The 24,838-nt window shown below is 44.4% G+C and overlaps 1 protein-coding gene and 1 pseudogene across 1 annotated transcript; one reads left to right on the top strand and one right to left on the bottom strand.

Moving 5' to 3' along the window:
• Positions 1 to 932: 932 nt before the first annotated feature.
• On the bottom strand, positions 933 to 23,187 carry Nup50 (nucleoporin 50). The gene is made up of 8 exons (XM_047550757.1): positions 22,841 to 23,187; positions 19,448 to 19,526; positions 16,194 to 16,277; positions 11,361 to 11,544; positions 9,643 to 10,308; positions 7,137 to 7,218; positions 5,506 to 5,624; positions 933 to 4,648 (listed from the first exon to the last, which is right to left on the bottom strand). Exons 2-8 carry the CDS (start codon positions 19,514 to 19,516, stop codon positions 4,446 to 4,448), a joined length of 1,407 nt encoding a protein of 468 aa, XP_047406713.1. The 5' UTR covers positions 19,517 to 19,526; positions 22,841 to 23,187; the 3' UTR covers positions 933 to 4,445.
• LOC124983461 (phosphatidylinositol-glycan biosynthesis class F protein-like) lies at positions 11,953 to 12,623 on the top strand (annotated as a pseudogene).
• Positions 23,188 to 24,838: the final 1,651 nt, after the last annotated feature.

The following is a 24,838-nucleotide window of genomic DNA, read 5'->3' as shown; positions in this document are numbered from 1 at the left end:
GAAAGCAGTGATGCTGGCCGTGCCACCCTGGGCTAAAGCCACTGCTCCGAGTACTTCCAAGAGGGTGGATTTTGTTGTGAATGACATGCAATTTAAAGTGATGATTGGGCCTTGCCTGAGATTCTGGTTCAGTCAGCCTGGGTTGGAGCCCAAGGGTCTACATTTCTGGCAAGTTCCTAGGTGGTGCTGGCCCCAGGGCCACATGTGGAAAACCTGTGGTGGGCCAGCCATGAGCTGAGCACCTCCAGCAGTGGGGGCTGGGGCATGACCCTGCCTTGCAGTCAGTTCCCTTAATACCATCTCGGCAGTTCAGGAAAAGCAACCTGATGGAGTCTCTCCTTTCAATATATATTTTTTAAACAAGGACACACCTTCCAAATAAATGCTGAATTACTTACGAGTCTTCAAAAGCATACACATGACTCTAAGACTGTTAGTTGTAGGATTTAACATTAATATGTTTTTAAAATCACCCTAAATTTTAAGTTACATTAATTCAAGATGTTTTTCTTGATCCTTTTTTGTTTCTGTAGTGTTGGGGATTGAGTCCAGGGCCTCCCACATGTGAAGCAGGCACTCTGGCATGGAGCGAGGCCCCAGCCTGTTTCCTCTGCAAGGAAAAACAATGGTTTGCTTTGAGGCTGCCAGAAGATAGAACCCCAGCACCATGCCCACAGGTCACCAGTTAAGGATCTGCTATTTCCATTCTTGTTTTTTAAAGCACAACACAAACCCAAGACTTGAATGACTTGGAGTTGGCCTTGTCCCACACCGAGGTCTGGCAACACTGGTCTCTAGATTACACTAAACTCCCTGCTGCTCACGTGGTCTGGGAGGCTCCTGCAGCTACTGTGATACCTTTCCCTCTGTTCTGCCTGACTTGTATCCGTACCAAGTGCACCAAGGAGGAACATAAAAAGTGTCAAACACTGTGACTTTTACTTTCCATTTATTCACATTTCATGGATTAACACTTCCTCAATGGGATCATTCAAAACTAATACAAACTGAGATTGTTTGACAATTCAAGTATTTTAGTCTTAGAAAACAATTTCCTATTCAAAGTAAAAAGCAAACAATTTATCCATTTGATTGCTAAGAAGTTTTGTATGTCCCTTACAGTCATGTCTGCATCAAACGGAGAGTCCTTAGTCCTTACCATGATTGCCACTGGCCAGGAACACAGGCCTGTGCTCAGTGCAGGACTGGAGGGAAAGACCAGTCTTGACACGTTGCTGTCCTCTGCACAGGACAGAGCAAGCCATATTTCCCTTGAAGTGTCCACTTTGAGAAGACTCGGGTTTGAGAGAGCCAGTCTGCAGAGCATTCCAATGCGCGGCCCCTGCACTGGCTCTGCAGAGATGTGAGAGTAACTGAGGACGCCAAGGACCAGACCTGCTGACCTCCAGCACACACTGGAAGGCTCTTGGTGAAACCTGTTTTGAATTCTAATGCTAAGAGGGATTATTCTCTCTCCAAGAACAGGCAATTTTTTTTTTTTTGGCATGCAGCATAGAATATGGTTTATAATTCAAACTGTAAAAACAGTAATTCTCTTCGAGAAAATCAGTCCACAGTCAGATCTGGCCTCCCAGGTAAAACACTCAAGTTCTTTTAAAACCAGTGTTTCCAGTGTGGTTCTAGTACAACAGGCAACACAACACCCGCGTTTGCTTAAGGGGAATGGCAAGGACCCATTACTTTGGGGTGAAAAAAAGGCCACGGGATACAGAGCATAAAATAAAAAGCAAACAATTTATCAATTTGACTGCTAAGAAGTTTTGCATGTCCCTTACAGTTGTGTCTGCATCAAACAGAGAGTCCTTAGTCCTTACCATGACTGCCACTGGCCAGGAACAGAGGCCTGTGCTCAGTGCAGGACTGAAAGAAAAGACCAGTCTTGACATGTTGCTGTCCTCTGCAGCTATTACAGAAAATGTTTCTCTTAAAGTTCCCACTTCCAGAATGAGATCAAGATGAAATCTGACTTAGAATTTAAAAAACATGTATGTGTATGTGTGCACACATATACATGAGCCTCACATGAGATGCAAGTTACAGGTTTTCAAACTAAAGATGGAAACTTTCAGTCTATACTGAACATTCTAAAGTCTAACTTCTAACATTAAAAAAAAAAAAAATCAGACTAAAATAACCCACAGGATAGAATTAATTACTAACAATGGAGAAAAAAATGGGTAAGCCCTCCAGGGGCCCCTTCCCCCAAGCAATATATAAGGTGTTGGATTTTACCATAAAATCCACTCATACTCAGGTTCATTTATATGTATACACTAAGTGGGTCCAACAAGATCCTACAGCATAAAAATTTTTAAGAAAATATCACATTTTGAGTCTTGGTATACGTATCATTTTTCCCTGTAATTCTCACTTTAATAGCGATAGTCTTAGCAGCAAAAATTTGCTGGGAATGTTAGGAAAAAAAAAAAAAAAAAAAAAAAAGCCACACGCATCCACTAGTTCAGGAACCAGCCAGGTTCCAAGGGAGGTCGGGCCACGCAAGCTGTCACGCCATCTTTGTACACATCCATGCACGTGCAGAGCTCGCCCCATACCGCCTCGCAGACACTGCTTCGTTCCTCTGCAGCCTGCAAGCTACCATGCCGGCTGGTGCCAGGGGAGCAGGTGAAGCTCAGCTGTCACATCCTGAAATTTGTTCTCCTATTTCCTCTTGTTTTCAGAAAGCTGGATAAACTTAATATGAACACGGCAGGGTGCCTGCCCTATTCAACAGTGTCAACCACTGGCTTACCATAAATCACCTTTAACAAAAACTCTTGAGCATTCTCTCTTTTTTTTTTTGCGGTGCTGGGGATTGAACCCAGGTCCTTGTGCTTGCGAGGTAAGCACTCTACCAACTGAGCTATCTCCCCAGCCCCGAGCATTCTCGATTCTAAAGGTAAATGCAAAACTAACTGCCACTTCCTCCCTAGGTTGCACAATACAGTAAAAGTTGAACCGCATCCCTAACAGCACAACACACTTCTCTGCATGTATTTATTCAAAGCCACCCACTAAGCCAGTCTCCCAATGGAATCAGAAAACCGCTTAGTAATGGGCAATAATCTCATGATCTCCTTACCGCAGGGGCTCAAGAGCAGCTGTCTCATCCAAGGTACCCCAAACTTCACACCTGAAGACTAGTTTCTAAAAGCACCCACACATAACTTTGATTACTCTGTCAGACACATTACATACTGAAGATGAGAATATACAGTGGGCAGTGACCCTGAGCCCTGAAACAGCATCAGCTGGCACTTGAACAAAGAATCAAAGTGGGAATCTAGACCTTAAGTCTTGCACGTAATGCACATGCCCAGTCTTCAAAGCAAGTTAGAGCTACCTGACAGCTCTGGAGAAGGGACGTGGATATTCTTGTGCATAACCACTGCTCCAAAAGGACACACTGAATATTTTATTCTTACGTCCACACATGGTTTCCTTTTCCACTACCTTAAGCCCACCTTTCCCAGGGAATCCCAGCTCCTCTTATGTAGTTTCATCTGTTACTCTACCTCTGCAGGCTCACCTAAGGTGCAGTGGCTATGTACACATTTTTCTTTCCCAGGGCACTTGACTTCACTTTTTCCCTAAGGGTTTGATGTCCATGGTCTAGAAATGATAAGCTACCAAATTTGTGCTTTTAAAATCCATTCCTGGCAATAATCCCCTTCTATCTTGTCTCTGTGGGGTAAACAAATAATAGCACCTCATGAATAAAAACTACAAAACCAGATATGCAAAAACCAAGAACTCCTCCCCGAGCAACCTGCTTCCTTTTAAAATGGAAATGCAGTTCCTGAATTGCAGTAAAGCAGCCCACAGGGTTAAAGGCTAATGTTTGCAAATCATAAGCTGATGATGTACTGACAGTGAACACTCAGCAGCCACATGGCAGTCTGAAAATAAAACATACACCAGAGCAAAAGGCAAACATCTATCACAGCATGGCGGCATGGTTCATTTGGTAGAGTGCTGGTCTCACACACCGGTCGCGCCCACAGGTAAGAACCACACCGGCAGGTTTCTTCCAGGCTGCTGCTTCTGCTGTTGGGAAGCCTTGCCAGTGCTGGCAGCGACCCCGAAACTCATGGATCAGAAAAGCCTTTGGGAAAGGTAATCCATACCCTGACTGCAGTCCATTAAGAAATCACGAACGGTTAGTTTAATAAACAAATGAACATTAAAAAAAACTTCCAAAAAATTTCATTTGAATGTATTTTGCACAGTTGTCAGTTCTTAAGAAGGGAGAATACAGTTCCTTGACATTGAAATAAAACATTGAAAGGTTTTATTGGCCTTAATCTTCCCCACGACAGTTTTAAGTTATCCAGAAGTCCTTAGAAGGTCAAAGAAAAGAAAACTGACTAAGTTGAAGGAGAGACGGCAGCAGCGACCTGGCAATTCCTCCTCCGACTTCGCCCTCAGGCACCCTTTTTCTCCAGTAAAATTCTGTGCAACTCATCTGCATCCTCGCTAGTTTTCACCCGAATCAACATGGTGACAGGGACGGTGGCGCTCTTCTCGTCGAGTGGCGGGTTTGGAATGCAGACAATAAGTACGTTATTTTTCCCTGTTCGGGTACATGGCATATTGGGTGGAATCAAAACATTCAACAATATATTGCCTGCATTAAAACAAAGGAAAATACACATCAAAGCCATATTAACGAGGGCTCCACGGGAGGGTTCCACACAGGCTAGTAAGCACAAGACACTGAAGCAGCTTATACTGGGTGGATCCAAAACTGGAGCCATCAAGAATGTCACAAAAATAAGCACTGGTTCCCTCACAGATACCAGGAGTGTCCCAGACAGAATTGAGAGGTCTCTGGTGGGACTGGTTGCCCGCTGCCCAAGGCTCCTCACGCCCACATCTCTCAGAGGCAACCACGTGGCTCAACTGCAGCCCCGTGACACTGTGCACGCATGGACTGAAGGAAGAGCGTGCCGGCAGGGGTCTTCACCACTGACCCACACAAGACAACATCTATCAGCGGCCAGCACAGCCTACTGGGCAACAGTGACATTATAGTGATATTATGACAATAATTCAGGCCACAGGAAAAGAAAACTGCTTCCCAGAAGTTTCTTTCCATGACACAACCTGTGGCCACTCCCGCTCTGTTTTGAGGGTGGGTGGGTGGTGTGGACAGTGTGCTCTGGTCTACAAGGAGGCCTCCTCCAGAAGGTCAGTTTCCTTGGGTGCTTATTAACTCCCCAACTTCTCCCTAGCTCCTCAGCCACCTCGTACACAAAGACAAATGAGACTGTTAACTTTTTGGTTCGTTTCTAACACGTCTCCATTTCCTTACACACTGTTTTCCTAGTACTAAAAACTAAGTCAATAATGAGTAAACACAGTACGATTCAGCCTGAATGAGCTCTTCCATTCCCTAAACCTCAGGGACTGAGATCAGCAAGGAACAGGCTTTACACACTATGCGACTGTGACGATGTAGTGCCACCTGAAAGAAGCACTCACCTAGATTGGTATCAGCCCGCACCAAGAGCTGCGTCTTCCGGCTCACTGTAGGTTTTAAATGCAGGGTACCCACACCCTTCTCTTTAAATTCGTTGTCTTTCTTGTAAAACAGTTTACACCTATGGAAAGACAACAAGTAAAACCAGGTACTTAGTGACAAGTCAGAGTTTTCTAATAATCACTACTGACACTTGTGTGGAAAAGTCTGTATTAATTGAGAGCAGAGGATAATTTTGTTGATCCAAAACAACCAGGTCTGGGTAAAAAAAATTAGAAGAAGAAAATCTACTTGGACATTCTAGAATCCCATAAAATTCCTGTCTATGTTCTGCAGCGCTAGGGACGGATCCTAGGGCCTTGCAGGCACTCTACCACTGAGCCACATCTCTAGACCCCCATAAAATGTTTAATAACACTTCCTAAAACCATCTTTTCTCAAGTCAGTAAAATCTCACCTAGACACCCCCATGGCTCCTTGATCTGCACCTCCAACCCTGAGCTCAAGAGCTGAGCTGGTCCTCTAAGGACCAGACACGGGACAAACCAACTGTCCTTCATCACCCCTACCCTATCTTTTTCCGTATTTCTTATTTTTCCAAATTTTCTTTAGGGCTCCTTCAGTTTTGATCTCCCAAGATGCTGAGGTAAATCAGGAAACATTCTCAGGCAGGCCCCAACGACAGAGCAATGAAATGTCACCCTAGCTTCCCCTGTCATCTGCACCCTTTGGGTATTAATAAAAAAAAAAACCACAGTCTGCTCATTTGATTTATTCTCCTTAGAAAAGAAAGTCAGGGTTCACTCCTTTATGTCACCATGCAATTAAAACTAAAGATAAGCTGGGTGTGGTGGCACACACCTATAATCCCAACAGCCCGGGAGGCTGAGGCAGAAGGATCACAAGTTCAAAGCCAGCCTCAGCAACTTACCGAGGCCCTGTCTCAAAATAAATATAAAAAAAGGGCTGGGGATGTCGCTCAGTGGTTAGATTGACCCAGATGTAGTTTCTGGGTTCAATCCCCAGTACAAAAAACCCCAAAAAACTAAAAATAAGCCAAAGTAATTGTTCACCCCTTAAAAATTCTTGAAAATAAACACTTGAGAATTTCAGAGGATGTGGTGATTTGTTAAATGGAAAACTCAGACTCATTATTGTAACTTTTTTGTTACCAAAACCCAGTAATAGCCTTATTACCAGAGGACAAAGTTCTCATATACCCTTAACAGAAGCGGGTGGTGGGTCACTATGAAAATTTTGTCTGTGAGCAAATCCAGAAAAACCAGGATGGGGTCAGGGCCGCTTCCAGAGAAGGAGCAGAAGCAAAACCAAACCTGGGGTCAGTGACTAAGCCAACTGTCTTCATGAGGAGAGGAGAGGAGGAGGGAGGAGAAGGATGGAGAAAAAGGAAGGAAGACGAGGGGCAGGGGGAAGATCATGTAGAAGTCTGTCTCTAAAACAGGGAACGATGTGCTCGGCAGGAAATCTCTAGACCTGGCTTGTTTTAAAACAGGCCAGGAATTCTCCTTGTTCCTAGTTCAGAGTTGCTCAGTGAGAGCTCAGGCTTGGATGAGGACAAGCTAACCCACAGCCCCCAGGACTCCAAAGCCAGTTCCGCGCGGTCATCCCGTACTTGGTGGAGTAGAAAGCATCTTCCTCCTTCACTTCAGTAACCACCACCTTGGGAGGCTCATCACTCTCCTCTTCATCTCCACCTTGTAGAAAAGGACAACTCAGTCAGACTCAGACCAAGGACTAGAAAAGCCGCAGAAGCCTGCTACTGACCATCTTAAACCTCAACCTAGAATATTCCATGCAAGCCAATACAGAGACTGAAACACACATCTTATTTTTTTGTTTTGCTTTGTGTTTCTGGAGGGGGGAGGCTACTGCTAAATTTTAATTATTGTGTGAAAAAAAATAATTTTTAGTGAGAACATATTTCTCTAAAGTAACTCCTAATTTGTAGAAAGTCCTAGAACAAAAACAGTTCATGCTTATGACATGTACAGAAAAATAATCAGTCAACATTCAACTATTCATATTCAGGTTATCTACTGGAGAACTGAAATCTCAGCTAATCCTCTAACACTTTCATCTCCAAATGCTCTTGAACCAGATTCACAGTAATCCAAGGAATAACCATGTCAGCAATGGCCAATGATAGGACAGGTAAAATTTTTTATAGAGCAAGTTTGTCAGAGAAATTGCTCCAAAGAGAAGCATAAGAAAGTCAGGCTTTGTCTGAACTGCCAGAAGCTCACTGCTCTTCTACCACAGGTCCCTGGCTGATGCGCCAGAAGGGCACTTTCATTCACCACAGCACTCAACCTCCAGGGATCTAAGACTGTTTAAATAGAAAGGGTCCTCTGGAAGAGAAAGGCAACTGCGATAAAACTTGCTAAATCAAAAAGCAACTCTGTACTGTGTGCATGCACAAATATGTAACAACAAATCCCATCAATATGTATAACTATAAAGCACCAATAAAAAAACTTGGGACGCTGAGGCAGGAGGATCCCGAGTTCAAAGTCTCAGCAAAAGCAAGGCACTAGGCAACTCAGTGAGACTCTGTCTCTAAATAAAAATACAAAATAGGGCTAGGGATGTAGTCAAGTGTCCCTGAGTTCAAATCCTGGTACCAAGAAAAACAAAACAAAACAAAAAAGGCAATTCTGCCTAAGAAAATGGGTTCTGGAGCTCACAAACTTAGGCCATAAGGTAGAGATTTTAAGATGCTACTTGAGGGGTCTCAGGATCTCTTAGGAAGATTTTTGAAAAATCCAGATCCAGAACTCTGGAGCTGGGTTCTGGAGGCAAGACCAGGTATCTGTTGTTTGAACAAGCCTTCAAGTCTGATAAAAGAATGTGATAATCACGAGGTAAGTAACAAGTGCCTCTGAGGGGCAGCCTGCAGGGACTGGGACTCGATTCAAATTCAACATCATTTCCCATTGACTTAGGAGGCAGAGGCAGGTTATCTCAAGTTTGAGGCCAGCCTCAGCAAATTAGGCAGACCCAGTCTCAAAATTTAAAAAAGAAAAGGGAGCAGGGCACGCTGAAGGTGTAGCTAGGGGGCAGAGTGCCCCTGGGTGCAATTCCCGTCCTGAAAAGAAACATCTCTGTGCTCCTGCAGCTGCTTCAGGACCAGGAGCCTCTCGGCTGGGCTTAAAGACTCGCCAGGGGTAGTCCAGTCCCTTACGCTCTCCTGGCACCCCAAGGAGTACTTGGAAGGCAGTGTTCAGAAGGAACAATACTGGGAGTCTAGTGACAGGTAGAAAAGCGCAACACTTCAGGTAAATTAGAAAGCACAGCTTTCCTCTTGCAAAGTGCGTGCTTAACTGCTAGCACATCCTCAGACTCAGCGCCACCAAGCCCTGAGGTGTTAAGACACCTTAACTTATTAACGAGCCAAGAGCAGAGCGAGTGGAGGGACTAAGGCTCTGGCTTTCTGCCTGGTCTGTGGCATGGGTGGTACACACAGAACTTCAGCCCCTGACCTGCAGGGACCACTTGTTGGCTCACTGCCTGTGCTATGAAAAGTCAGCTCCTTACACACAGAGCCATGTGTCCGACACTTTTCAAAGTCATTAATGCTACATGTTTTTTTTCTTTCGGTACCAGGGTGCCTCATGCTCAGTCCGTTTATTTTGTATTTTTTTATTTTGAGACAGGGTCTTGCTAAGTTGCTTAGAACCTCAATAAATTGCTGAGGCTGGCTTTGAACTTGTGATCCTCCTGCCTCAGTCACCAGAGCTGCTGAGATTACAGGTGTGTGCCACCATACCTGGCTATATGTATTCTTCACTTTATGTGTGTGCGTGCGTGCGTGTGTATCTTGGGTGGGGGGTTGGGGGGGGACACTGGGGATGGAATCCAGGGCCTCATGCATGCCAAACAAGCACTCTACCACTGAGCTACTGCTGAGTCCCATTTGATACTTTTAATCCTTACAATAACCCTAAAAATAGGTTCCACTTCATTTTACAAGTAAGGAATAATCAACTTTATCCAGGGTAACACAAGCAGGATATGATGGAGTCACAATGTGACAACCACCCAGATCCAAACCTATGCTTTCCCACTAAATACAAAATTTACACAAATAAAAAACTTACAATGATAATTTTAAAATTTACCTTTGCATTCATTACTGCCACCTTCTGTTTGACCCTCCAATGTTTTAGCAGAAAATGGTGAAGAAACTGGTTTACTCTGGGTAATATCTTTGCCAAATAAACTGGAGTTTCCAGGGGAAAATGAAAATCCAGTTGAAGGACCAGAGCTTAATGAGCCCAAAACGGAGCTATCAATTTTCTTGCCAAAATTAAATGAGACACTCGCTGCTTCTGGTGCTGTGTCGGTCTTCTTTTCCAACACAACCTCTATCTTCTTCTCAGAGGTGTCCTCGGTTTTGTTGCCATGAAATAAAAATGTTGACTCTTGTTGTAGTTTTGTGGACCCAAACAGGGAAGGGGGCTGCGCGTCAACTGACAGCCTGTTCGTTTCGCTTCCAGAGCTTCCGCCACCACTGTTCTCGTGCTGCTGCTCAATGGTGGCTAGGTAGTTCTCATAGTCCTTAAAGATGGGTGTCAGGTCACACAGGGGATTTGTGTTCACATGCTTCACTATCCAGTCCCGAACCGAGCAGTTCAAAGCAGCCAGCTGTTTGTGGTAGGTGCTCCCTGCACAGGCTGTGCTTGAAGCAAGGCCGGAGGATGAGGGCTGCTGACCGTTGCCATTGGTTTTGGGATCTGGAATCTTTTTATCCACCAAGGCAGCAGGGCCATTTGTAACAAAAGAACCTATAGGAAATTAAAGTTTGAACAATTTATTTGGAAGTCATCTGGACTTTTACACTATTCTGTTTTGTTTGCTTTAACTGTACCCTATTTTTTGTTACAGTCCAACAAGGTGTGTTCGAGAGGTATACACTTAGGACCTGGGTATGGTGATGGTAAAGAGCAGTATTCATCGTATGCTTACACTAAGCCTCTACATTTCTGAAGTAAAATTTTTTCCTTCAAAATGATGTTTATTTCAAACAGAACTGGCAGAAATATTGTTAGTGAAAGATTTTTAATTCCCAAAGTTGTTGGCAAAAACATATATTAAGGTAGTTCACACTAACAAAGTACCGAGTATATTCTGTTTGATAAAAATCAAACAGTATATAAACTTTCAGAATAATTAGCTAAATAAAATACAACCAGTAGAATCATTCCATGATCCTGTTCTTTGTGTGAATCCCAAGAGTTCTTGACTAGCTCCCTCAAAACAAAATCAGGCAATTAATACATTCTGTTCAAACATGGCCTGGGAGGGTGCGACCAGGGACAGCGTCATGGGAATTCCCAGCAACCGCTGTGGTGAGAAGCACACAAACTCCTTGGTACACATGTCCATAATGAATTAATGGACAGGCACACCTTCATAGAAGGTCTATGAAGCATTTCCTTTCCACCTTTGAGTCTGAGGTCAATTCTTTTTTTTTTTGGCTGTGTTAGGGAAGGAACCCAGGGCCTCAGCCATGCTAAGCAAGTGCTCTACCACTGAGCTACAACCCCAGACCTCTTAGGTCAATTCTGAAGGTCACAGGTTAAGGAACTTTACCAAAGTCATACAGTTTGTAACTGGCAGACCTAAGCACAGAATCCAGGTCCGTTTTAGCTTGAAAATGTGTGCTGCCTATCTACCTACTGTATACATAGGCAAAATCTCCCTAAGTTCCGTCTCTGTCATTATTACTATTTCTTCTTACAGATGACCCAGGGTTAGTATGAGAGAAACATCCTTACAAAGTTATTTCTCCTAGATTCCATTCACATGAGGTGGTTGGGGATGGGGTCCTACTCACCAAAGGTTGCTTTGGGCTCTGCTGCTGCCCTTGAACCAGTGAAGGGAGGGGCACTAGTGCCGTTTCCATTTGACAGTCCTTCCAGAGGCTTCCCTCCAGGGCTACTACCAAATCCAGAAAACCCTCCGCCTCCAGAAGGCACAACCAAGCCTTTAAAACCTTTGAAGGCTCCTCCACTGTCGGACTGCAATATAAGCAGAGAACACTTGTTAGGTAAGGGCCCCTTCTATCTCCAAATAAGCAAGGAAGTGACAATCTCATCTTGACAGCTTAGCCCTAGCTTCCAGAGGCAATCAGTACTACATGAAAACCTGGTTGCATAACTAGTACTGCACGGAAAGACTGTATTTGAAGGCTTGGCAATCCAAAGCTGGCATCCTCAGGCAGGCAGAAAGGACAGTCAGCATTTACAGTTAAAACATTTTAAAAAATGTCCTGTGGCCTGCGCCCTGTTTGAAGGTCATGGCAGCCAGTCGCACCCGACAGTAGGAGACAGTGCCTTCCCTTCCCCTCCGCAGGCAGAAGAGTTAGTCACAAAAAAACAAAACAAAACAAACAAACAAAAAAAAAAAAAAAAAAAAAAAAAAAAACCATGAGAGAGACAGAAATCAAGAGACTACTCTAAACCCATCTTTTATGCATATTTTCTATTCTCCTAAGCATCTTCATTCCATCAGTATTCTGGGGAACTTCTCAATAATGGAAACACACTTGATGTGGTTGTGCATCTGTTCTGTTTCTGTAACTGCTGTCAATTTAGTATTATATTTGGTAGTGAAACCAAATGCGGCTTCTAAACAAAGTTCATTATCATGGCTTCTAAATGAAGTTCATTATCACGTAAGGTAACCAGAGTTTTGAAACGTCATATCTACTTTTTTGTCTTTCTTTTCCTTTCATGTGATTTTTGTTCTATATGGAGCACGACTAAGAGAGTTGACATTGGAAACATTTGCAGTTCCTTAGTCTACTTTTACTACTGTATCTGTTTCTGTCGGTTAGGACCAGACCTCAAAGCCTGGCTAAGAGTTTCAGCAGAAATGGAGTGACACCGTTTGGGAGAGTCGTCTCCAGGTCACTACGGTTTCTAGTTTTGTAGGAGCATGGCTCAGAGCACTTCCTATTCCACTGGACTGGGAGAGACCATGGCAGATATGGCCCATCTCCTTATGCTTGCAGCTACCTCTGGCTGCGAGGCTGGCCTTATTAATTCACCACTGGATATACTGGAACAGAAAGCAACTCACGTACAAGAACAACTAATTAGAGCAAAGGGAGAAGATATTTCTTTGTGCAGATTCCAAAAGGGCTGTGCAGAAATGTGTGGTCAAAGACAAGTGGTTCCATTTACAGCACTGTTATTTTATGTAGTTTCAACATGATGTGATTGTAGCTTTTTAAACTATGAAACTCAGAAGACTGTACCTTCTAGTTGAAATAAAGTTATTTATAATAGAAAAAAAAAGTCTTGTGTTTATAAAAGATAATAGAAACTCATGCAATAAACTCAGGTACCTCCCACTCAGTTTTAGAATGATAAATTAAAACACTCCCAATACAACTGAATCTAAAGGAAAGATTCTCCATGTACTTTTCCAAAGCAACTTAACTTAAGGAAGCTTAAAAATCACTTCAACCAGAACCTCTTCACTCTCAATAGGCCAGTAAGCCTAAATACTACTACGTATATTTCTTTCCTTTTTTTTTTTTTTTTGCGCTGCTGGGGATTGAACCCAGGGCCTTGTGCTTGCAAGGCAAGCACTCTACCCACTGAGCTATCATCTCCCCAGCTCTGCATATATTTCTAAAAATACAAGTTTCAATCACCTCTACAAAATTTCAGATGTTTACTGACCACTGAAACACACTAGCTTTAAAAGTTACATAGTATTTATAGCTATTTTAGAAACTGTTGATAGTAAATTAGCTCTAAAATCATCACCAACACCACCAACAAAACGAAAAAACCAAACAAAAACAAAAAAAAAGAAAAGAGACAGAGAAACCAACCTTCAGAAGATAAGAGTAAAAACAATGTGGGGCTGGGGCTCAGTGGTAGGGTGCTTGCCTCGCAGGTGTGAGGCACTGGGTTCCATCCTCAGCACCACATAAAAACAAATAAAATATTGTGTCCATCTACAACTAAAAAATATAAAAAAAAAAACAAAAAGCACCGATTGAGAAGTACCAAGTTAGACTCTGTGGGGCACTGAAACATTGTGATACACCCCAATCTCCCTCATTTATTTTTCTCCAGGGTTCTTATGAAGAAAAAAAAAATCTCCCTCATTTATTTTTCTCCAGGGTTCTTATGAAGAAAAAAAAAATACACTACTAAACTTAAGAAGTTAATTTAGGAAGTTAAATCCCACAAGACAGAGATATTTTGGATTATCTTACTTATGCATGGACCTCCAGCACCCAGGTCTGTCCAATAAGCAAACTCACCATTTGGGAAAAGTCACATTTGTGCATGCAGCTGATCATATGACTAATTTTTCTAATATCCAAGTTCTGGTTAAAACGAGAGGCTAAAAGTCATAACCCAAATTAAATTTGAACTTCAAGCATCCACGTATGTTTCACGGCCCTTCACAGTCCCAGGGCCCCTGCCTCTTCCGCTACCCTTCAGCTGTTTTAGCCTGGTCTACATTCTTTCTTTCTTGACCTTTGTCACTCCACAGTTGGGTTCTCTCTCCTTGAGATAGACCGTCTGCCCTCAGCTTCTCCTTCTACTGAGCTGCTGCTTCCCATTCCTCACCATGTGCTCCCGCTGCCTGCCTCTCCTCTCCTCTGGCGCCTTCACCCTCTGTATGGTGAGAACTCCCAACACTCCATCTGCCTCTCATCCTGCTAACACCTGTTCTGTATCCAATGTCTTGTAGAGAACTTCACCTGTATGTACCACAAGATTTTCAAATACCACATTTGCAAACGGAACCATCTCCTCCTTAATTAAGTTATTCCGTCTTTCCTTACATCTTCTCAGTGAGAGAACCACTAAACATCACTCAGCTCCATACCCACAACTGCCAACTGGTCACCAGTTTTAAGGCAATAATGAAATTAGATCAGGAAAAGAAAAACTCTGGAATCAAAAAATATAATAACTAAATTCAAGACATATATTTACTACAGTTAACGTGCTGAGTTTTAAGTGTTATCAAATTAAAAAAAAAAAAAAGAAGCGAGTGTGGTAATACCAGTTAGCTCAACTTAGCCACTCCATAATGAGTGGCTACTTCAAAACATCATGCTGTACAACATAAATATATACATTTTCCATTTATCAATTAAAAAATAAATAAAAATCTTTAAGCTTAAATTATTTTAAAAACAGAAGTCCTGCTGGGCGTGGTGGTGCATGCCTGCAATTCCAGCAACTTGAGAGGGTGAAGCAGGTGAACTAGGTGAAGCGGGAGGATTATGAGTTCAAAGTCAGTCTCAGCAGTTTAGCAAGGCCCTCTCAAAAGAAAAAAAAAAAGGGCTGGGGATGTGACTCAGTGGTTAACACACCTGGTAACAAAACAACAACAAACAAAATCCAAATCCAAATTGCTGGGTGCATTCTGAAAAAACCTGCACACCATTCCTTTACTAAGCCTTGCTGGTTCCCTGTCTCCTTTCTTGGCAGTGCTACCCTAGGTAACCTCAGGTTTCACATCAAAGGGTTTTTACAGTTCTAGGAAATAAGTTTACTCTAGAGCAGGCAAAAGGAGCAAAGGACGCATACTTATTAGTCACTACATTCTAAATATGTATTAGTGACTACATGGAACCACGTGAGAATGATTCACCATGAGTGCATTTGTCTGCCTTGAATTACATGGTCCATATAGTCTAGGTAAAGACAATTTCTTAAAAACTTAAACTGTTTTCCCCTTAAAACACACCCTCATTTATGAAACACTTTGATTCAATATGCTAACTCTAGCTATAAATTTCTTACTGATGCCTTTCCAAAGCTTCTGTCAGACTACTTCCTTCTTCCTTCCTTTATACGTTTTCAAATTAAAACCTATGATCAAAATCTTCACAAATAATAAACTTTCTTTTTTTGAGACAGTGGTGTCACTGTGCCGCCCACAATGGCCTTGAACTCCTGGGCTCAGGGGATTCTCCTACCACCTCTGAGGAGCTGAGACTACAGCACGTGCCACCATGCCTACCTAATATTTCTGTAGTAATGATTCCCCTTTTATTGTTTCTCAGAGTGTGAACACTGATATACCTTGACTATTCTTTTCATTTAAAAAAGAGAGAGAAATAACCTGCAAGTCTGGAGTGTGTCAAGGGTGAAGACTGCACTGGGGGGGAATTCTGAAATGGGTGACTGCTGAATACTGAGCACACAACTCTTCTGTTTCTGCACTGCTAGGAATCCAGCCCAGGGTCTCATAGGTAGCAGGCAAGTGCACTACCACTGAGTTACAGCCCGGTCCTCATCTGTGGCACAGATATGAAACATCTTAATAAAAGCACACTGACACAGTTCTACTCCCTATACCTTGGTCCCAGAAGGTTAAGACTCTGAAAATACCATTCCATTTCCCTTCCTCACCGGTCTGACACCAATCTCCTGCCTCCTGCACTGCAGCCCTTGCCTTTCCTCTTCACGCTGTCACTCAACTTCGATTTGCCCCTACTTATTTCCTCAAATGGACAAGCTTCCTTTAAGGCGTGATGTTTCATTTATTATTTTCTTCCCTCTCCCACTAAGGAGTAAGCATCTTTAAAAAACCATTTGTTGCTCTGATTGCTCCCAGAGGAGGAAATGCTCTGCAGTCAGAAGGAGTCAGTATTTAAAGTCAAAGTCGTTAAGAGAGCACTCACTTCAGATCCAACATTTCTCCGCTTGGCTTTTTTTATGGCTCTGTTCTTCAAGACCTCCTCACTGGCCACGGAGAACGTTCCCACCTGCGGGGTATACAGATTAAACACAAAGATTAAGGTCAAAAAGGAGAGAAGATGGACTGTTAGGGAAGGGCAAGGTTGGGGAAAGTAAAAGGGGAGGGGTGGGTGGGCAAGAGAGCAGGTGGAGAGGAGGGTGGATATCATCCAAGCATGCTATATACATATGGAAATGTCAGAGTGAAACCATTAGCTTATACTACGAATATGACTGAATAATTAAAAGAAAATAGCTTACATATATAGATTCTTGTGGATTCCAATTCTAGCTAGGCAAATCATGAATCTTCTACAATATACAAATCCAAACTTCAAATTCCAATTCAAAGGAGTATACATATAATGGCTTTTTTAAAAAATATTTTTTAGATGCTGATAGACCTTTATTTTATTCATTTACTTACATGTGGTGCTGAGAACTGAACCTAGTGCCTCACACGAGGCAAGTGCTCTACCACTGAGCAACAACCTCACCCCATGAGTTTTTTTAAAAAGACTAAACCATCAAAACATTGGTGCAAAAATATTCAGTCAATTCTACAAATATTTTGGATTTATATTATTATTATTGATAAAGTTTAGAATAAAATTTAGGGTTTCTTTTATGAAATATAGCTATCATCTAAAAACTGGAAAGTACCTTAAAGATCACAAACAGCTGACAGTGCAGCCCATTCTCAAACCCAGAAGCCTGCATCTACTCTATTACGGTTTTTAAAAATAAAATTTGGGCTGGGCTATGGTTCAGTAGTAGAGCACTTGCCTAGCATGTGTGAGGCACTGGTTTCGATTCTCAGCACCACATATAAACAAATAAAATAAAGGTCCCTTCACAACTTAAAAAAAAAAAAAAATTTATACATATATATATATATATATAAAATTTTATTTGTAATACTTTAAAAAAAATTTTTTTTTGGCAGTGCTGCAGATTGAAACCAGGGTCTTATGCATGCTAAACAGGCACTCTATCATTGAGCTACACCCCAGAGCCCACATACACATTATTTTAAAGAAGAGTCCTGCCTGGAGGGTCACAGGTTCAAGTCCAGCCTGGGCAACTTAGCAAGACACTGACTGTCTCACTGTCTCTCTCTCTCTTTCTATCACACACACACAAAAACACAAAGTGAGGTGAGGGGCTGGGGATGTAGCTCAGTGGCAGAGCATCTCTAGGCTCCATCTCCAGGACTGCAAAAAAGAAACTTCTGCCCAACTTGCCCACTGTCCAAAAGGTGACTGAGGCAGGCAGCATTCTATTTGACTATTGCTGTTCCATAACATGCTGTTAAGTCCTATGTCTGCAAACTGAAATCTGTGAATGATCCTTATCTTTACTTCAACTCTTCTTTTACCCTGTAGGGCTGGAGCAAAATATTTCCAGTAAAGAAATCCTCATTTATAGTTACTGCAAATCATACAAAATTTAAAGGGATCCTAATACCCACAACACAAGGGATCATTTGGCCACACTTGTCCTAATTAAAAAATTAATGCAATCCTTCCATACTCATGCCATTAGAACCTGTCCAAGCAGGGGTTCTTTCATTTCTGAATATTTTAATGTCAAATAAAACCATTATAAGTTAGTCTAGATCTTCTATAGCACTGAATGTAACTGTAGTTAGACCTGGGGGGGGGGGGCATCCATAACAAAAGATGTGCCAGGCTGGTGGTGCAGGCCTCCAATCTCAGTGGCTCTGGAGGCCAAGGCAGGAAGATTGCCTCAATCAGCCTCAGCAACTTGGTGAGGCCCTAACAATTCAGTGGGACTCAGTCTCTAAATAAAATATGAAAAAGAGCTGGGGATGTGGCTCAGTGGTTAAGCACCCCTGGATTTACTCCTCGGCACCAAAAAAAGAAAAAAGTTCCAAGTCAGCCAGGTATGGTGTTACACATCTGTAATAGGAGCTACTGGGGAGGCTGAGGCAGAAGGATCACGGATCACAAATGTAAGGACAGTCTAAGCAATTTAGCAAGACCCTGTCTCAAAATTTTAAAAAAGGGGCTGGCAATGTAGCTCAATGGTATAGCACTAGCCTAGCATGCATGAGGTCCAGGGTTCAATCTCACCAGAAACAAATAGGATGGGCACGGTAGCACACACCTGTATTCCCAGTGGCTCAGGAGGCTAAGGCAGGAGGATAGGGAGTTCAAAGCCAGCCTCAGTAAAAGCAAGGAGCTAAGCAACTTAGCAAGACCCTATCTCTAAGTAAAACAAAAAATAACAGCTGGGGATAAGGCTCAACGGTTGAGTGCCCCTGAGTTCAATCCTGGTACCCAAACAAACCACACACACAGAAAAACCTTAAGTGAGTTAAAGGTCCTGTGAAAACATTAAAACAGTGTGACTTTGGTTTCCCTAAGCCTAATAAATAAAAAATAAAAATTTAAAAAAGTAGAGTATATCTACTTGTAAAGGAAAAAATGTTAGTAATAGGAAAGATTGATTCAGAAAGGAAGATATTAGTCAAAGAATAAACTTAGAAACACTCTTATAAAATTCTTTTACTTTTTTCTCTTCTTAGCACTGTGCTATAAACTTGAAAGGCTAACAACTTGGCTACAGATATCCTGAATAAACTGGCCTAGCAGTATCAACTGCTGGTGAGACACTAGAAATGCAATTACATTTTATTTTTCACAAGAGAAACGTGATGAGATTTATTCAGGGGAAGACTATTTTCATTTTGCTGGGAGAGAAATTATAGACTAGAAATTCTCTCACTAATAATGCAACTGCTGGGGATCTCCACTCCACCATCAGAACAGGAACTAGAGAAGCATTAGAGTAAGGCAACCTCAACTTCTGAAACCTACGTGAGGGGACAGCAGCCGAGATGCGGATGCATACCACGTTTCCTATCAAGAGCTCGCACTGAGCTTCATGACCAGCTCACTCAGGTCATTCTTCAGGCCTGACTACATGACTTACTCAAAATCATGGGTTTAGAGCGCTGCCAAGTGTATGAAATTCGCAAGGAAGGTGCTTCTACTGAGAACGTTTCAGAATAGGCACTGGTGGAAAAGCATACAAGTCACAAGACACCACAGTCTCACATGTTCAGAATGTTCTCAAAACAACTTCTTTAATTCTACCATAAGCCTTCAGGAGGAACCCCCAAATGAACCGAATATAGGTACAGTAAGAAATCGTTTTTAGGGAACTTTATTACCTCTTCAGCTTCATCTTCTTGGTCCCAATTTCTATCTGTCAACTCCTTCTCGGCAATTCTTTTGGCCATTTTTTCGAACCTAAGTTACAGAAAACAGAAAAAAAATCTATACTTTGCTAGACCAAGATACAGCTCTTATAAAGAACCGTAAAAATTAAGAATTTAAAAAATTCACTCTAGCATGAAAAAAAATTCCTAATGCCATCAGAAACTGTTTCAATGAGAATGTTACAATGGTGTTGCAAGGTTCTAGTGTTCGGAATCAATAAAAGACTAGTGGAAGAGGCAGTGAAAGACTCCTGAGGAACACTGGTGCTCTTTCTAACATCCAGCCAACTCCATTTAGAAAGATTAAAATGAAAATCAGTAGATTCTTAAAAATATGTAAGTACTGTCCTGTATGTACAATCAGCAAGACCTTAACTTATTTTATGCAAATTGACTTACAATCTTGCCACAGTGCAAAGCATTTTTACAGTTTAAAATTATCCTTAGGTAAGAATTCTACTAAAACTTTGGAAACGCTCTTAACCTGAGCACTTTTCATTAGGCTACACTTGATAGAAATACATGCTTCCCAAGACTGAATATTTAACTGCCTTGAACTGTAACTGTGCTGACATTATTTACAAATTCAAAATGATTAATATGTACTCCAGCATTCTGAGAATGTGTAGTGCCTCAAAAACAAATCATCAGGGCTGGGGTTGTGGCTTAGTAGTAGAGCACTTGACCAGCATGAGTGAGGCCCTGGGTTTGAGCCTGAGCACCACATAAAAATAAAATAAAGGTATTATGTCCACCTACAACTAAAGATATATGTGTGTGTGTACTAAACAACAAAAAAACCCAAATCATCAGCTCAACTTTTCTAATACCATACCCTTTGGGGGAAAGGATAAGAGTTGGGGAACTGACAGTATTATTTCTGCAGTGGACTCAATCACCTATCCAAAGAGTGTGCTTGTGTCCATCCATTTAAATTTGCAATTATTTTCTGGTCCTAACATCACATTCGTTGTGGTTAAAAAAGCAACAGCAAGAAGAAGCAAAAAAACTTAGAATTTTGTTTGAGGGTGGAACTGGTTCCTTTACAAATTGACCAGCTGACCGGGTCAAAGAAACATTCCCATTTAATTCTTAGTACCTTCAGGGCTGAGTAAATTTGCCTTAATTCCTTCCTGAGTCTCCCCACTTTCATCTGTGCTCAACACCACAACCCACTAGATTACGTCTCCCAAAAAAATCAAAGTCATTAAGATAAATTCACAGATCACCTACTCCTACAGAATAGAATTCAGAGGTTGACAATCCAAAATCCTCCAAGGGCTTTCAGTTTTTAGGACATCTAAATCTTTAAAATTTTTCTTATATATACTTTTCTTCTACTATGGAATGATTTTAAAGTCCAAGATTTTAAAACATAAAGTTTGAGATTTAGTATATGCTCTCCAGCATTACCTGAGAATCTTTTCTTAATGCCTCCCCAAAAACACTTGGTCAATTTCTGCTATTAATTTTCCAGATAAATGAAATCCCTTACTGAACTATTCAGACCGTCTACAGATTCTTTGGGCTATTTTCCTATTCATTAACTTCTCCACCAGAGGGCGAAAGAGGTGAGAAGTTGGAAAGATGGTGTTTGTTAAGACCAACTATGAGGCAAAAGGGATGGAGATGAAAAAGGTAATTTAAAATAAAATTTTGCGGGGTGCACCGGTGCTTGCCTGTAATCCCAGAGTAGGAAGGTTGAAGCAGGAAGATTCCAAGTTCAAGGCCAATGTGGCAACTTAACCAGACCCTGTCTTCAATTATTTAAAAAAAAAGGCTGGAATCTCATCTCAGTGGTAGAACATCCCTGATTCAATACCCAGTTTTGAGGGTGGAAAGGTAGAAATTTAATATCTAACTCATACCTACAACTGAAAAGATAACTGGTAGAGTAAAACAACCTAAATTAATGAAGGAGTTTTCATTTTCTAACATACTCATCAAGTCAGCATAACTAGAAGGCAGAGATCTTAGTTTCTGTCTACTGAAGTTCTACAAATGCCCCAAACCTGTTCAGCTCATAGAGGTTCTATCTGTTGTTAATCAGTGATCTTGGACACTACATATTTGAGAAAATACAAGACGCTGGGGTATGATTTTGCCATTTTCTAGCTGTAAACTCTTGAGTAAGTAATTTTTGTGCCTCAGTTTCTTTATCTACAGGGCAGGGAAGAGTTAATTATGAACACTGAATGAGATAAAGAGCTTAGAACAGTGCCTGGAACAGAAAAAGAGCTTCATAAATATAATTTAAGAAACGAATTTTGTTAGAAACAGAGGCTATATATTTTTTTTCTCCAAAACTTTTTAAGTCTTAGTGTAAAAAAGAAGATAGTTTCAATACGCACCAGACTTTAAAAGATAGTTTAGCAAATCCGTATTCACTAAAGCATGTCACTCGGGACAAAACTTTCCTTTTTAGAAACAAAGGGGGGTTGGAATAAACCTGTGTGTCGAGTACCTGGAGCAGGACCAGGCACCTCGGGGTCCCACGTGCTCGCTGCGACCGAGTACGCAAACGAGCGCGGGTGGAGGGGAACCAGCCAGGGCAGCACTCCCGGGCCGGGGGCGCGCGAGCCGAGACCAGGTCTGGGACAGCAGACCCTCGTCCACGCGTGCCTGAGCCCCGCCTGCTCTCCGCCACCCGGGGCGGACCCGCCCTGCCGCTGGGCCTCGGGGACAGTGAGGCACCTGCTGGAAGGCGAGGGCAGGGGGCCGACCGCGCAGAAACGCCACGGAGGAAACGCATCTCAACACCGCTTCTCAGGAGGCCGGGAGGTCGCGGGCCGAGAGCGCAGGAGGAAGGCGCGGTCGGGCACGGCGGAGGCGCCCCCGAGGGAGGCCGCCGCCCGCCGCGGGGCCGCCGGGAGCCGCTCCGGCCGCTCACAAACGCCCCGCCGCGTCGCCGCGTCCGGCCCCGCCCTCGCCACCGCCCCGGGCCGGGCCCCGCGCCCCGCACCTCCCCGCCGCCCCGGACCGGGCCCCGCACCCCGCACCTCCCCGCCGCCCCGGGCCGGGCCCCGAACCCCGCACCTCCTCGCCGCCCCGGGCCGGGCTCCGCACCCCGCACCTCCCCGCCGCCCCAGGCCGGGCCCCGCTCGTCCCCGCCGCCCCGGACCGGAACCCGCGCCCCGCACCTCCCCGCCGCCCCGGACCGGGCCCCGCTCGTCCCCGCCGCCCGCCATCTCGGGCCCGGCCCCGCACGTCCTCATCGCCCGCAGTCCCCAGCCCGACCCTGCACCTCCCCGTCGCCCGCCGCCCTGGGCCCGGCCCCGCACGTCCCCGCCGCCCCTAGCCCAGCCCCGATCCCGCACGTCCCCGCCGCCCGGGCCTCGCCCGCACCTCTCCGGCGGCAGCCGCGGCTCTCGCTGGGTCGTGGGCGCGGCGGTGAGCAGGGCCGCCGCGGCGATGGCCGCGCTCGCGGCCCAAGCGGCGACTGGCCGCTTCCGGTCCGCTGAGAGCCTCGGAGGACTTGGTGGCCAGCAAGCCCGGAGTCTCCAACACCATGTCCCCCGGGGGCCGCGTGTCTGTGAGCTCGGCACCGAGACGCGGAGACATCCACTAAGCCAGACGCCACCAGGGAAACGGCGGGGAGCGCACTCTAGGCCGCCATTTTGTAACTCGAATCTACCCCTCAAAACCGATTCGAAAAAAAGAGAGAAACGCCCGCGTCCTGACACTGCGCAAGCGCGTCGGAGCTGGGGCCGCAACACCTCCTTCCCCAGCCCGCGGGGCGTCGCGCGGCGCATGCGTCCAGCGCGTTGGAAACGGTCGCCGGGGTGGGGGAGGGAGCGCGCCCGTCGCACGCATGCGCACACGCCCCGGCGGCCGTGGCGAGTCACGGGGGCTCACACGCGCGGGTCACGTGTCGGCCGCCGTAGGATTGGGGCGGTTCGAGCGCGGGTCGTTGTCGTAGCGTCCCAGGGCTGGCGCTGGGCGAGGATCTCTGGAGCGCTTGGTGTGTCCCCCGTCGTTTTGAGGGACCTGCCCCGCCGCCTGCGCCGTGAGGAGACGGAGCCTTGGTTGCCCTGCCTGCCCGTTTGCCTTGCGCGTGGTGCTGCGGCGCTGGAGGAGCTCGCGTCCCCGGGCTGGGCCCGCGCGGCCTGCGGGGCCGGCCAGCCGGCTCTCCCTGCCTTGGTTGAGGCTGGAGGGCCGAGGCCCGAAGACACTGCGACGTTGGACCCGGTCACCAGAAATCGGGACACTCAGGAAAGGAGCGTTTTCAGAAGCGTGGTTCCTAACCTTTTGGGAGAGGGCGTGGATGCGCCTTTGGGAGTCTAAACATTGTGAATTCGTGCATGGAGCGAACGAGACGTGGCTCCGCGTCGGGTGTCCGAGGACCGCCTGCGGAGCTCTGCGTATGGAGGGAAAGGTTGCCGTGGCAGCCCGCCCTCCCCGTTCGTGGGTCCCATCCCTGTGCATTCACTAACAGATCGAAACTGTTCCGGAAAAAAATTGTACAGGACATGTACAAACTGCCCCCCTTGTCATTATTCCCCGCGCACTACCACTGTTTACGTAGCACTAACATTGTTAGTAGTGTGGATAATCTGGAGATGACGTAAGGCGCATGGGCCTGGGTCACTGGCTAGGCCCAGGATGCTGAGACAGAGAGGTCTTGAGCCTAGTGATTAGAGGTCAGTCTGGGCAACGTAGGGAGAGCTTGTCTCAAAAGTAAATAAAATATATAGGAAGAGGTGAGTAGGTCATATGCAAATAGTGTGCTATTTTATATAAGGCACTTAATCATCTGAGGATTTTGATGTCTGCAGAGGGTCTTGGAACCTGTCCCCCATGGACACATATAAGGGTTAAAAAAAAAAAAAAAAAAAAGTGGCATCTATGTTGGATATTTAAGAAAGTCAGATTTACTTATATATTTACTTCTCCCTAGAACTCCAAAGCATTGATACTGACAGATGTTTTGTTCTTTTTCTGAGGATAGATGTGAAGAAAAATACCCAGCCAGGGAGCTGTATTAGATTTTGTACAGCTGTATTTTGGGCTTTTTTTGGGGTGGAGGTACTGAGATTGTACCCCTGAACTGCATCCCCAGCCCCCCCCCTTTTAAAATATTTTTTAGTTGTAGATGGGCACAATACCTTTACTTTTATGTGGTGCTGAGGATCGAACCCAGTCCCTCACACGTGCGAGGTGAGTGCTCTACCACTGAGTCACAACCCCAGCCCAATCCCCAACACTTTTAATTTTTATTTTGAGATAAGAGTCTCACTAAGTTGCCCAGACTGGCCTTGAACTTGTGATCTCGGTGCTTCAGCCTCCTGAATAGCAGGGATTTACAGTGGGGTACCACTGTGCTCCACTTTTACTTCTGCATCT

This window comes from Sciurus carolinensis, chromosome 4 (assembly GCF_902686445.1).
Source record: "Sciurus carolinensis chromosome 4, mSciCar1.2, whole genome shotgun sequence".
Taxonomy (NCBI): Eukaryota; Metazoa; Chordata; class Mammalia; order Rodentia; family Sciuridae; genus Sciurus; species Sciurus carolinensis.
The sequence above is the reverse complement of the archived record's forward strand: the minus strand, read 5'-3'. Positions and strand labels throughout refer to the sequence as shown.